General features: G+C 41.5%; 1 protein-coding gene across 2 annotated transcripts; it reads left to right on the forward strand.

The window, feature by feature from the left end:
* The first annotated feature begins 1,485 nt into the window (after positions 1-1,485).
* Positions 1,486-11,153, forward strand: asmt2 (acetylserotonin O-methyltransferase 2). Of its 2 annotated transcripts, none has more exons than XM_033988160.2 (9): positions 1,486-1,782; positions 1,847-1,962; positions 3,278-3,449; positions 5,133-5,262; positions 5,776-5,844; positions 7,131-7,249; positions 7,605-7,742; positions 8,370-8,492; positions 9,748-11,153. In XM_033988160.2, exons 2-9 carry the CDS (start codon positions 1,882-1,884, stop codon positions 9,957-9,959), a joined length of 1,044 nt encoding a protein of 347 aa, XP_033844051.1. In that variant the 5' UTR covers positions 1,486-1,782; positions 1,847-1,881; the 3' UTR covers positions 9,960-11,153. The 2 variants fall into 2 exon arrangements, with proteins under 2 accessions (XP_033844051.1, XP_055087170.1); XM_055231195.1 differs by having other exon boundaries at positions 1,862-1,962.
* The last annotated feature ends 145 nt before the right edge of the window (positions 11,154-11,298 follow it).

Below are 11,298 nucleotides of genomic sequence, written 5' to 3' on the forward strand. Positions count from 1 at the left end.
ATGTTCTCTTCCAAACATGTCACATTTATTACAAATCACATTTGTCTTGAAATAATAAAGTGTCACCTTCTTTTAAAATGTGGAATCATTCCAAATAGTCAGAGCTCAGGGTTGGTCTGGGCTCAAACCATTCTCCCCATAAATGGAGTTAAACTGGGCCTGCGCTGGGATCCTCCAGAGCGATAAAGGGTCTAAGCTGAAGTGGCCATCTCCTCGTGTTTGCATAATCACAGTGGAACTACTGATGGTTAGGGTAGGGTCAGGTAAAAGTTCTGGGGTTAGAGTTAGAATTAGAGTTAGGTATGCAGGGTCAATGCGTCCAAGTGTCCATCTGCTCATGTCCCTCATTTGCATAATCAGAGTGGAGCAGTTTAGGGTTAGGTGTAGTCTATATCACGATGATCCTCCCTGCCCAATCTCAACCAAAGGGACAGTTTGGACTAAAGGGTCAAATGTTTGGCAGTGGTCCACATACGTCATAAAAGAGATTCACAACTTCTTTTGGATCCCTTGCCAAAGTGTCTTTGTTTCTAAAATTGAAATTAAAGCAGTGAGTGAATCCCAACTATGTACGGCAGATTCCAGCTCGAACTGTCTTCAGAAAACTCCTCAAAGATTAAAGGTCCTAGATTACACACAATGGAATGGAGGTTTAGGCCATGTTCTAATGCTGTTCCCTCCTCAAAAACAGACCTGGAGTTGTGTTTTGTTTCATTCACACATGTTTGAGTAACACTTTATTATTAGTCTGTTACATCTACAAAGCTCAAAATGCGATGTGATGTGTTTGGGTTAGGAGTTAGGGTTACAGGTTAGGGGTTAGGGCAGTATTCTTCTTAAACGTGGAATCATTCCAAATAGGCAGAGCTCAGGGCTCGTTTGGGCTGCAAATCATTCTAATTACCTTATTGTAAAATAAAAACATCACATTCTCCTTCAACACACATGGCTCCAAGTTTCAGACAATTTTATGCAAGAACTGTGTCATGATAATAAATTATATATATATATATATATATAAAAAAAAAAAAACACTAAGGCTCCTAATACCTCACTGGGCTCCACAATTTTCTAAAGTGGAAGTCAGTGTACTTGTTTCTTTTATGTTTTAAGTCGCTTTTGATCAATATTGTCATTTAAAATGTGCAAAATATAACACAATGATCCATAGATTATGAGTATAGTGCAGACACAAGCACAATATTCAGTCTTATGACAACAACAACAACAACAACAATAATAATAATAATAATATAATAATAATAATAATAATCATCATCATCATCATCATTAAACATAGTAAATATTATAACAGGCAAACTAAAATTTTAATTTTTAAATAGAATATAAAACGCCTATAATAAAAACTAAAACATAACAAACTAACGAAATCAAAGAAAATATAGTAAATAAATGTTAATAAAAATGTAAATAATCAACAAGACAACAGGCGCTGTTGTCTTGTTCCGCAGCAGCGGCGCGCCTGCTGCTGCGGATGAACTCGGAATTGCAGTTGCTCCGTGACTGTCAGAAACAAACCTCTGCTTTTTAATCCCCAAAACATCCGGATCAAACGGGGGGGAACCATCATTTTTACCTGCTCTTCCGCTCTCGATCCGCGGACGCAAGCACCAAGAGAACCCCCGCCGAGAACCCTCGACATTTTGCACATTTTAACACCGAAAAACAAGCTCAAACTGCGGAATTTGGGCAACGAAGGCGCCCCTCTGCTCCGCGGTTGGCACGGAGCGGGCAGATCTGCAAAGAGAAACGTTAAGCGGTGTAAGTATTAGATAAATAAAGATAAATCAATCATATAAATGCGTTTTCTGATTGTATTTTGAAGTTTGTAAATTCCTAGAGCCCGTGATCGGCAGGATCATGGCAGAACATCTTTCCCAGAGTGAACTGGACTATCCCTTTAAACTCCTGGAGTATTTCAACGGATTCAGGATTTCTAAGGTAAATAATGAGTGAACTGACAATATAAGTAACATTAGACCTGTGTACTTTGATATAAAGGTTCATTGTCTTCATAAAGTTATAAAGCAAATGTAACAGGTGCAAATATTACACATCTATGGACCTCTGCAAAGGCTTTGACTTTAACCTCTCACTGCGCCCAGATCAAGAGCAAACATTTTAGGAAGGTTTTAGTAAATTGAGAAGTTGCTGTGAACAACTAAAAGTATAAACTTGTCTCCCAGTGGAGGATTCAGGATTTTCAAGTTAAATAAATGGATTCACCTGTGAAACGAGCTGACAGTCGAATGGGACCTGTGTGTTCTTATTTTTTTAATAGTCTGTAAAATGTTTTCAAATTTATCTACTGCTGGTCATATGAAAGGCCTGCTAAAAATTTGTTAAGTTCACTGGAGCCTGTTCTGTACATGTAATGAGACACAAATCAATACTGGAACTGCAGGAATAACTGAATAAACTACTACTACTACTACTACTAATAATAAATAAATAAATAAATAAAGCCATTTACAAGTTAATTTTATGTTCGAGGTGCTTTTGCCTGGAGGTGTAGCTGCAGTGGCCTACATATCACGAGGGTGGGACTGTTCTGTCGTCTTGTATTTCAATCCTTTCTGATGAATACTCTGTGTCGGGGCAGCAGTGGTGGAACATAACAAAGTAAAAGTACTCTGCTTAAGTATAAATTTGAGGTACCTGTACTTTACTTGAGTATATTTTATAGTGTATACTTTTTACTTTTACATTTGAGAGCACTATCTGTACTTTCTACTCCACTACATTTTTGAACAGGACTGAAAAGTAAAAGTATTTCTTGTTATTGTGTGAGACCTGATGAAAAGCCTGAGGGTTTATTTTTAACACATTCATAATTTGAATAAACAAAAAACAAAAAAACTAAAAACGATCGATTCAGTTGTTGTACATTTGAAGCTTTATAAGACTCAAAATCTGTGAGAAATACTTTTACTTTTTACTCTTAAAGTACATTTTAAACAGGTACTTTGATAAATTGAGTAGATTTGTTCATGTGATCGTTTTACTTGAGTTGGTTCAGGGGTGTTATTGTGGAGAGTTTGGATGTTCTCCTCATGTGTGGGTGGGTTTTGGGTTTTGTGTAGGTTTTGTGTTGTTGTTGTGTGAGTTTGTGTTCTATCTCCAGGAGGTTCCTCACAGTCTTACTTTGGGCCCTGGCTCTATGGTTAAGAATACAAACTGTCCCATTACAGTTAATCTTAAATGATCCCTCACGTTCTCCATCCCTCTCTTCTCTTTTCTTTCTCCTCTGATTCAGATCATCTTCTCTGCGTGTGAGTTGGGAGTGTTTGACCTTCTGTTGACCTCTGACCCCCTGAGCGCAGGTCAGATCGCGGCTCAGTTGAACCTGAGCGCAGACGGAGCAGAGAGACTCCTGGACGCGCTGGTCGGTATCGAGATCCTGGAGGTGGACACGACCCAGGCCACAGGTCAGAGAGGGCAAAGGTCAAAGAGGGAAACGGTCAGAGAGGGCAAAGGTCAGAGGCACATTTTCAGGAGTGTTCATGGTCCTGTTTAGGAGTTTGATTCTCAACAAAAAAGTGACAGTGACGAACTAAAAAGACGTTGAATAATGCTAATGCTAGCTAGCTTGTGGCTGTAATATTATTTGAGAGGGACTTGTTTAAAATTACAATCAGCTCACCTTTTGTAGTTTAGATAAGTCAGCTCTTTATGGCCAGATTGTGTTAAAACAAAACTCAGATTAAAGTCTAACAAAGAATCAGACAGAGCAGTGCCTACAGCTGGCATCCCACCCCCAGGGAATGTTAATGACATCAGCTGTGAAGTATGAGTTAGTCTTATGGCTTAAAATCCTTTCAGCTGACAACAGTTGTGTCTTTGTGGTTTCAGACAGCGGCCAGTTCCCTCAGATGGACAGTCTGTCCACTTCCACTGTAATCTCTATGAGGTTTATGCAGAGTCACACTAAAATCAATAAGTCCTAAGTACCAAAGAGCTGTCTACATGTCCAAAGCTCCAAATGCTCTACTTCATCTTGTGATATTATGAAGTGGTAGTTTTCAACTTAATAGCTCCTTTTACCTTTAGTTCAATAGAGATTTTGAAATTCCAGGTCTGGAATGATAGTGAAGGTATATGGAGTTTAAAAACACAATGGAGCACTTCCTGCATTACCACATGATGACATCACAAGGTGGAACAGAGTGTTTTCAGTTTGACAGAAGAACTCAGCCTAAATATGCAGGGTTTGTATATTAAACATGTGTGAATAAAACAAAACATAACTCCAGGTCTGTTTGTGATGAGGAAACATTAGAACAGATCAGAGAGCAGTGCATTATGGGTTTTAATATATTTCCTAGTAGTGACTCTGAGGATAATCAATTTGTTCTGCCTTTGTTTTTTCTGATGCTTCTCTGTGGGTGTTTTTCAGTCCTTGTTAGTCATTTTTGCAGCTGTTTCTGACCCTCCACATTGTCACATTCTGCTTCTGCCCAAACAGGAAACATCTGGAGTTCATTTGTCACTTTACACCTGAACACGTCATTTATTTGAACTGGTTCATAATGTTGTCTCTGTCACAGACTGGTACAGAGGGGGACAGTGGTACAGAGGAGGAGAGTGGTACAGAGGGGGACAGTGCATATGTGGTACAGAGGAGGAGAGTGGTGCAGAGGAGGACAGTGCATATGTGGTACAGAGGAGGAGAGTGGTGCAGAGGAGGACAGTCCATATGTGGTACAGAGGAGGAGAGTGGTACAGAGGAGGACAGTGCATATGTGTTACAGAGGAGGAGAGTGGTACAGAGGAGGACAGTGCATATGTGTTACAGAGGAGGAGAGTGGTGCAGAGGAGGACAGTGCATATGTGTTACAGAGGAGGAGAGTGGTGCAGAGGAGGACAGTGCATATGTGTTACAGAGGAGGAGAGTGGTGCAGAGGAGGACAGTGCATATGTGTTACAGAGGAGGAGAGTGGTGCAGAGGAGGACAGTCCATATGTGGTACAGAGGAGGAGAGTGGTACAGAGGAGGACAGTGCATATGTGGTACAGGATCAGATGGTGCAGAGGAGAGGGTCAAATGGTACAACAGAGAGGGTCAGATGGTGCAGAGGATCTAGGGCTTGTTCTCACTCTGTTCTGTTTCAGCTCTGTACAGCAGCACTGATGTGTCGAGCCTGTACTTGGCCAGAGGCAGCTCTAAGTCTCTGTGGGACATGATCCAGTACCAGTCTCAGACCATCTACCCTCTGTGGAACAACATGGCTGACGCCGTCCGGTCAGTAACTCTACAGCTTCCTGTTTCAAGAAAAAAAATTGAGAACTTTTCCCCATTTAAATTATATAGTTATTCACTATGGCAGCAATCCTAATTTTCATCATTCTGAAACCCATAGATAAACACGACTTACAAATGGACCCAAACTCTGTCTAAATACTGTAATTTTACTGCTGTGTTTTTTATTTTATCTGATCTACTATTAGACACTCAATGTTTGTTTTAGAATCTTTTTTTTTTTTTTTCAACAGATCGATCAGTTTTTCTCTAGTTTGTGATGCAATCAAAGATATTTCCTTTCAAAACTGTAAAAGCTACTTGAATGTGGAGAGATTGTGTAAAATTGTCCTTTTGGTGCTCTTCAGTGTAAGGACCAGTCTCAAATATAAAGTGGGAAAAAAAATCTGGAGTTTGGTGAAGGCCGAAGGGCTGAAACGTGTTGGTGGTTTTTATCCTAATCTGCCATCTGATAATAAAAGATTTTAATAATTTTATAATTTTTCTTTTGTTCAGGGAAGGAAAGAACCAAAATGAGAAAACTTTTGGGCTTCCATCAGAGCAGATCTTTCAAGCCATCTACAGGTAAAGGCCATTTCCCTCTGTATTATTGTGTACGTTTGTATAGTTAAAGGAGACCTCCTCTGCAAAATGGGCTTTAGCATCACAACCACAGACTGTGTAAAGACGTGGACTAAGTGTGACATCACCCACAGCGTTGGCAACTATAGTGGCCAATTTGGAGCCAAGTTCCATATTTGGAATTCCAATCGTGAGTATCATAGCAACCAAAGAACCGATCTAGAGCCAGGCTGATGAAGGTAACGACCCTTCCTGCCCACACCGCTGGTTTAGCAGGAAGCGAGCGTTTAGCAACGCTGTCAATCAAACCTGTTGCTATCACTAGCTGGAGCGAACTCAGGGAAAGAAGACACCTGATTTGTCTGTTATTAATGTTCATATCTTGATTTAAAGACACAATAGTGAAATAAAAACCCCAGGATCATGTAGAGCGGGTTAATACGAACATTTTAAGACCAAAATAATGAGTCTCACAGCAGCAGTTACAGAGAGAGTCGATGGAGCCGGAAGTGTGCCCATGATCAGTTCCTGTTTTGAACGCGCTGGCTAGCAGGTTAGCTATGTCCATTTATATATACAGTCTATGGTTACAATAGTTTCCTCTTCTCATTTACCCAGTTGAAGTATTTCATGTTTGAGTCGTCTTTATTTTATTATTATCATTATTCTTTATTTAATCTTTATTCCCCCTGTATTCACTCTCTCTCTGTTGTCCCTCTGTTGTCCCCCTGTTGTCCATCTGTTGTCCCTATGTTGTCTCTCTGTTGAACCCTGGTTGTCCCTGTTGTCCCTCTGTTGTCCCCATGTTTTCCCATGTTGTCCCTCGGTTTTCCCCCTTTTGTCTCTCTGGTGTCCTCCTCTTGTCCCTCCATTGTCCCACTGTTGTCCTCCTGTTGTCCCTCTATTGTCCCTCTGTTGTCCCCCTGTTGTGCCTCGATTGTCTCTCTGTTGTCCCTCTATTGTGCCTCGATTGTCTCTCTGTTGTCCCTCTGTTGTGCCTCGATTGTCTCTCTGTTGTCCCTCTGTTGTCCCCCATTGTCTGTCTGTTGTCTCTCTGTTGTCTTGTCTCTCTATTGTCTCTGTTGTCCCTCTGTTGTCCCTCTGTTGTCTCTCTGTTGTATCTCTGTTGTCTCTCTATTGTCTCTGTTGTCCCTCTGTTGTCTCTCTGTTGTATCTCTGTTGTCTCTCTATTGTCTCTGTTGTCTCTCTGTTGTCTCTCTATTGTCTCTGTTGTCTCTCTGTTGTCCCTCTGTTGTCTCTCTGTTGTCCCTTGGTTGTCCCTGTGTCAGATCTGAGGAGGAGATGCTGAAGTTCATGGGTTTGATGAACTCTTCGTGGATTCTCGATGGACACGACATTGTCACGGCGTTCGACCTCGCTCCTTTTAAATCCATCGTTGACCTCGGAGGTAGGGCATCTGGACATATTTTATACAGGCTGTAAAGGTGCCACAATATCCTCTACAAACCACAACATCCCCAGTTTTGTTCTGCATAAAAGCTTTTTACCCTGTAGTTTAGATCTGTATAAAGGTGTCCCTGTGTGTTGCATGCCCTCCCTGTGTATGTCGGATGTTCAGATTTCAGTTTTTTGTCATTTCTTCTGGACATGAACTTTGACCTGAACCCTTTTATTAAAACATAAAACACAAATCTTATCACAATCGCAATGTTTATTAGAAAAATCATAGATGTATATTTATCAGCTCCCCCTAACACTGAACTCTATGATCCAGTCGCTGCACTGACCTGTGTGTTTCCCAGGATGCACTGGGGCCTTGGCTCGTGAGGTCAGCAGACAGTACCCCTCCTCTGCTGTGACTGTGTTTGACCTGCCGTCTGTCACTGAAGCAGCTCAGAAGCACTTCACTCAAGAAGATGACAACATCACGTTTCAGAGCGGTCAGAATTCATGAAAATTCCCCAAATCTGAAAACTTAGGGTCAGAGACGCAGAAGAGAAGGTCAGAGGAGCAGAGAAGAGGGTCAGAGGAGCAGAGGAGACGGTCAGAGGAACAGAGGAGAGGAGCAGATGGAACAGAGGAGAGGGTCAGATGAAGAGGGTCAGAGGAGCAGAGCTGGGGAGACGATGGAGAGGTTTGAATGGAAAAGGTTAGAGGGAGAGGAGCAGAGGAGAGGGTCAGATGAGAGAGGATCAGAGGAGAGGATGCAGGGGAGAGGGTCGGAGGAGAGGGTCATTATTATTATCATTATTAACTTTTTAAAATAAATGTATATTTCTATAGCACTTTTCCAAACACCTGAAGACCCTGCACAAAGAAAACAATTAAAAAGAGCAGATCAAATCTAGACATCATTATATTCAGGAAATACAAAACCTTCATGTTTGTAGTGTGATTGACAGCTGTCACGGCGTGTCCTGGGTCTTTCCCTGAAGAAAAAAAAAGAAAAATAAATAAATAGTTGAGTAGCAATACAGGCTTATTATTTTGTTTTAACGGTGAGATTTGATCACGGCGCAGATGATCTGGGGCTCCACCGTGTTTCTTAAGCTTGTCTGAATCTGCAGGAGATTTCTTCACTGATGTCCTCCCATTGGCCGATCTCTTTGTTTTGGCTCGAATCGTTCACGACTGGCCTGAGGAGAAGTGCCTGTCTCTGCTGAGAAGGATCCACAGTGTCTGTAAACCAGGTCAGAAGCTCCAGACTCAAACATGTGAACAATTGAAGAAGTACAGAGCTAAAGGGCTAAAGACTAAAGTGCTAAAGGCTAAAGGGCCAAAGGGCTAAAGGGCTAAATGGCTAAAAGGGCTAATGGACTTGCTAAGGGGCTAACGGGCTAAAGGCTAAAGAGCTAAGGGGCTAAAGGGCTAAATAGCTAAGGGGCTAAAGGGCCAAAGGGCTAAAGGGCTAAGGGGCTAAAGGGCTAAATGGCTAAAAGGGCTAACGGACTTGCTAAGGGGCTAAAGGGCTAAAGAGCTAAGGGGCTAAAGGGCTAAATAGCTAAGGGGCTAAAGGGCTAAGGGGCTAAAGGGCTAAATGGCTAAAAGGGCTAACGGACTTGCTAAGGGGCTAAAGGGCTAAAGAGCTAAGGGGCTAAGGGGCTAAAGGGCTAAATGGCTAAAAGGGCTAAGCATTAGCAACGGACTTGCTAAGGGGCTAAAGAGCTAAAGGGCTCAATTTGCTGCCCTGAGTCATGATTCGCTAAGGGGTTAAAGGGCTAAATAGCTGAGGGGCCAAAGGGCTAAATAGCTGAGGCGCCAAAGGGCTAAAGGGCTAAGGGGCTAAAGGGCTAAATGGCTAAAAGAGCTAACAGACTTGCTAAGGGGCTAAAGGGCTAACGGCCTAAGGGGCTAAAGACTAAAGTTCTAAAGGCTAAAGGGCTTATTGGGCTGAGGGGCTAAAGGGCCAAAAGGACTAACAGGCTTAATGGGCTAATGGGCTAAAGAGCTAACGGGCTAACTGGAGCACTCAGAGTTCATGGTTTTCATTATAGAATGTACAATATTGGATATATTCCTGGTTTAGTTGTTTTAGATTTATTTTAGGGAACTGAAACAAGGTAGATGCAATTATCCCATGCATTAATAACAGACATATCAAGTGTCTTCTTGCCCCAAAGTCTCTCCAGTTAGCATTAGCAAGAGGTTTGATTGACGTCTCGTTTCTGCTAAATCAGCTGTGCGGTTGGGAAGGGGTGTTACCTTCAACAGCCTCGCTCTGGATTGGCTCTTTGGTTGCTATGATACTCGCAGTCAGAATTCTAAATGTTGAACTGGGCCAGACAAATTGGCCACTATAACGGCTAACCTCAATGATCTTCATTTGACTGGAGCTGCGTTCAGCGAAACGACAAACTCACTTAGTCCACTTCTTTATTCAGATTTATCCACTTCTTTGTTTTTAACCCTGCCTCCATCACTAATTTACTTCACTTGTGTGTCCAGGAGGGGGTGTTCTTCTCGTGGAGGCCCTCCTGTTTGAGAACCGAAGGGGACCTGTCATGACTCAGTGCTTCTCTCTGAACATGCTGGTGCAGACCGAAGGCAGAGAGAGAACGTCCTCCGAGTACATCGCCATTTTGAACAAGAGCGGTTTCCATAATGTCCAGGTGAGCCGAACAGGGAAGTGCTATGACGCCATCCTCGCTCTCAGGTAATGCTAAAAATAAAAACCTAGACACATGGAGTTTAAGGATACATGATGTAATTAATGTGAAAACGATTTAAAACAGCTCTTAAAATTGACTTTTAATACCTGTTATAATTGTTCTCAATTGTCATTTATCTGCACAAACTTGTATTTAGACCACAGACTGTAAACAAGTGGACTAAGTGAGTGTGATATCACCCACAGCGTTTGGCTCCAGTCAAATGATGCAGGCTAGCAGCTATAGGGGTCAATTTGGAGCCAAGTTCCATATTTAGAATTCTGACTGTGAGAATTTTATGAACCAAATAGCCAGTCTGGAGCGAGGCTGATGAAGATAACGCCCCTTCCTGCCCCCACCGCTGCTTCAGCAGGAAGCAGGTTATGAGCAACACTGTCAATCAAACCTGTTGCTAACGCTAGTGTGAGCAACCTCAGGGAAAGAAGGCGCCTGATTTGTTTGTTATTAATGTTCATATCTTGATTTAGAGACACAATAGTGAAATTAAAATCCCAGGATCATGTAGAGCGGGTTAATACGAACATTTTAAGACCAAAAGGACGGGTTTGACGGCAGCAGTTAAAAAGAGAGGGGACACAGTTTTTTCCAATGTAAAGTGAATTGGAGCCAGAGTCAATGGAGCCGGAAGTGCACCCATGATCACTTCCTATTTGGAACGCGGTGGCTATAGCAGGTTAGCTATCTCCATTTATATATACAGTCTATGGTAAAAATACATAAATTTAACATGTGTAAACATCTGTCGGGTTTGTCCTCTGTTGATTCCTGTTTGATCCTATGCACAGCTAAATATTTTGTATGTCCATTAACTTGATAATCCTGATGATTCCTGAGCCTTCACTGATCGGTAATGGGCATTATGCTGTTACTGTTTTATTATGCACTTCAGGTTCACTGTATGTTTCTGTACATTTTAAATGGTCATATCTTTTATAATTTACAATAGCATGTACTGTAGATTCAGGAATTATATTGATTTTCTATATTAATAAACAAGGTACAATAACCATGAGTGGATTAACTATGCAGCTCACATGATGCAGTGTTTAGTCACATGATCTCGTTAACGTTTTGATAGATAAACTGTAATGTGTAATGTGCAGTGTTTGTTCTCTAACTGTCACTGTTCAATGTAACTTTTATCAAATGTGTCTGGTATTAAACCCATCTATGTTGCATTTATTCAGTTACACATGTTTTATTTCTTAAAAGGCCAATATTACACTATTCTCTGATCTCTGTTCTAATGTTGAAACAGAGCATTTCTAGCTTTGGAGATGGAGACAGATTAATAATAAAGGGTTACATATGTGAATGACATGGCTTA

Source organism: Periophthalmus magnuspinnatus, chromosome 22 (assembly GCF_009829125.3).
Source record: "Periophthalmus magnuspinnatus isolate fPerMag1 chromosome 22, fPerMag1.2.pri, whole genome shotgun sequence".
NCBI classification, from domain to species: Eukaryota; Metazoa; Chordata; class Actinopteri; order Gobiiformes; family Gobiidae; genus Periophthalmus; species Periophthalmus magnuspinnatus.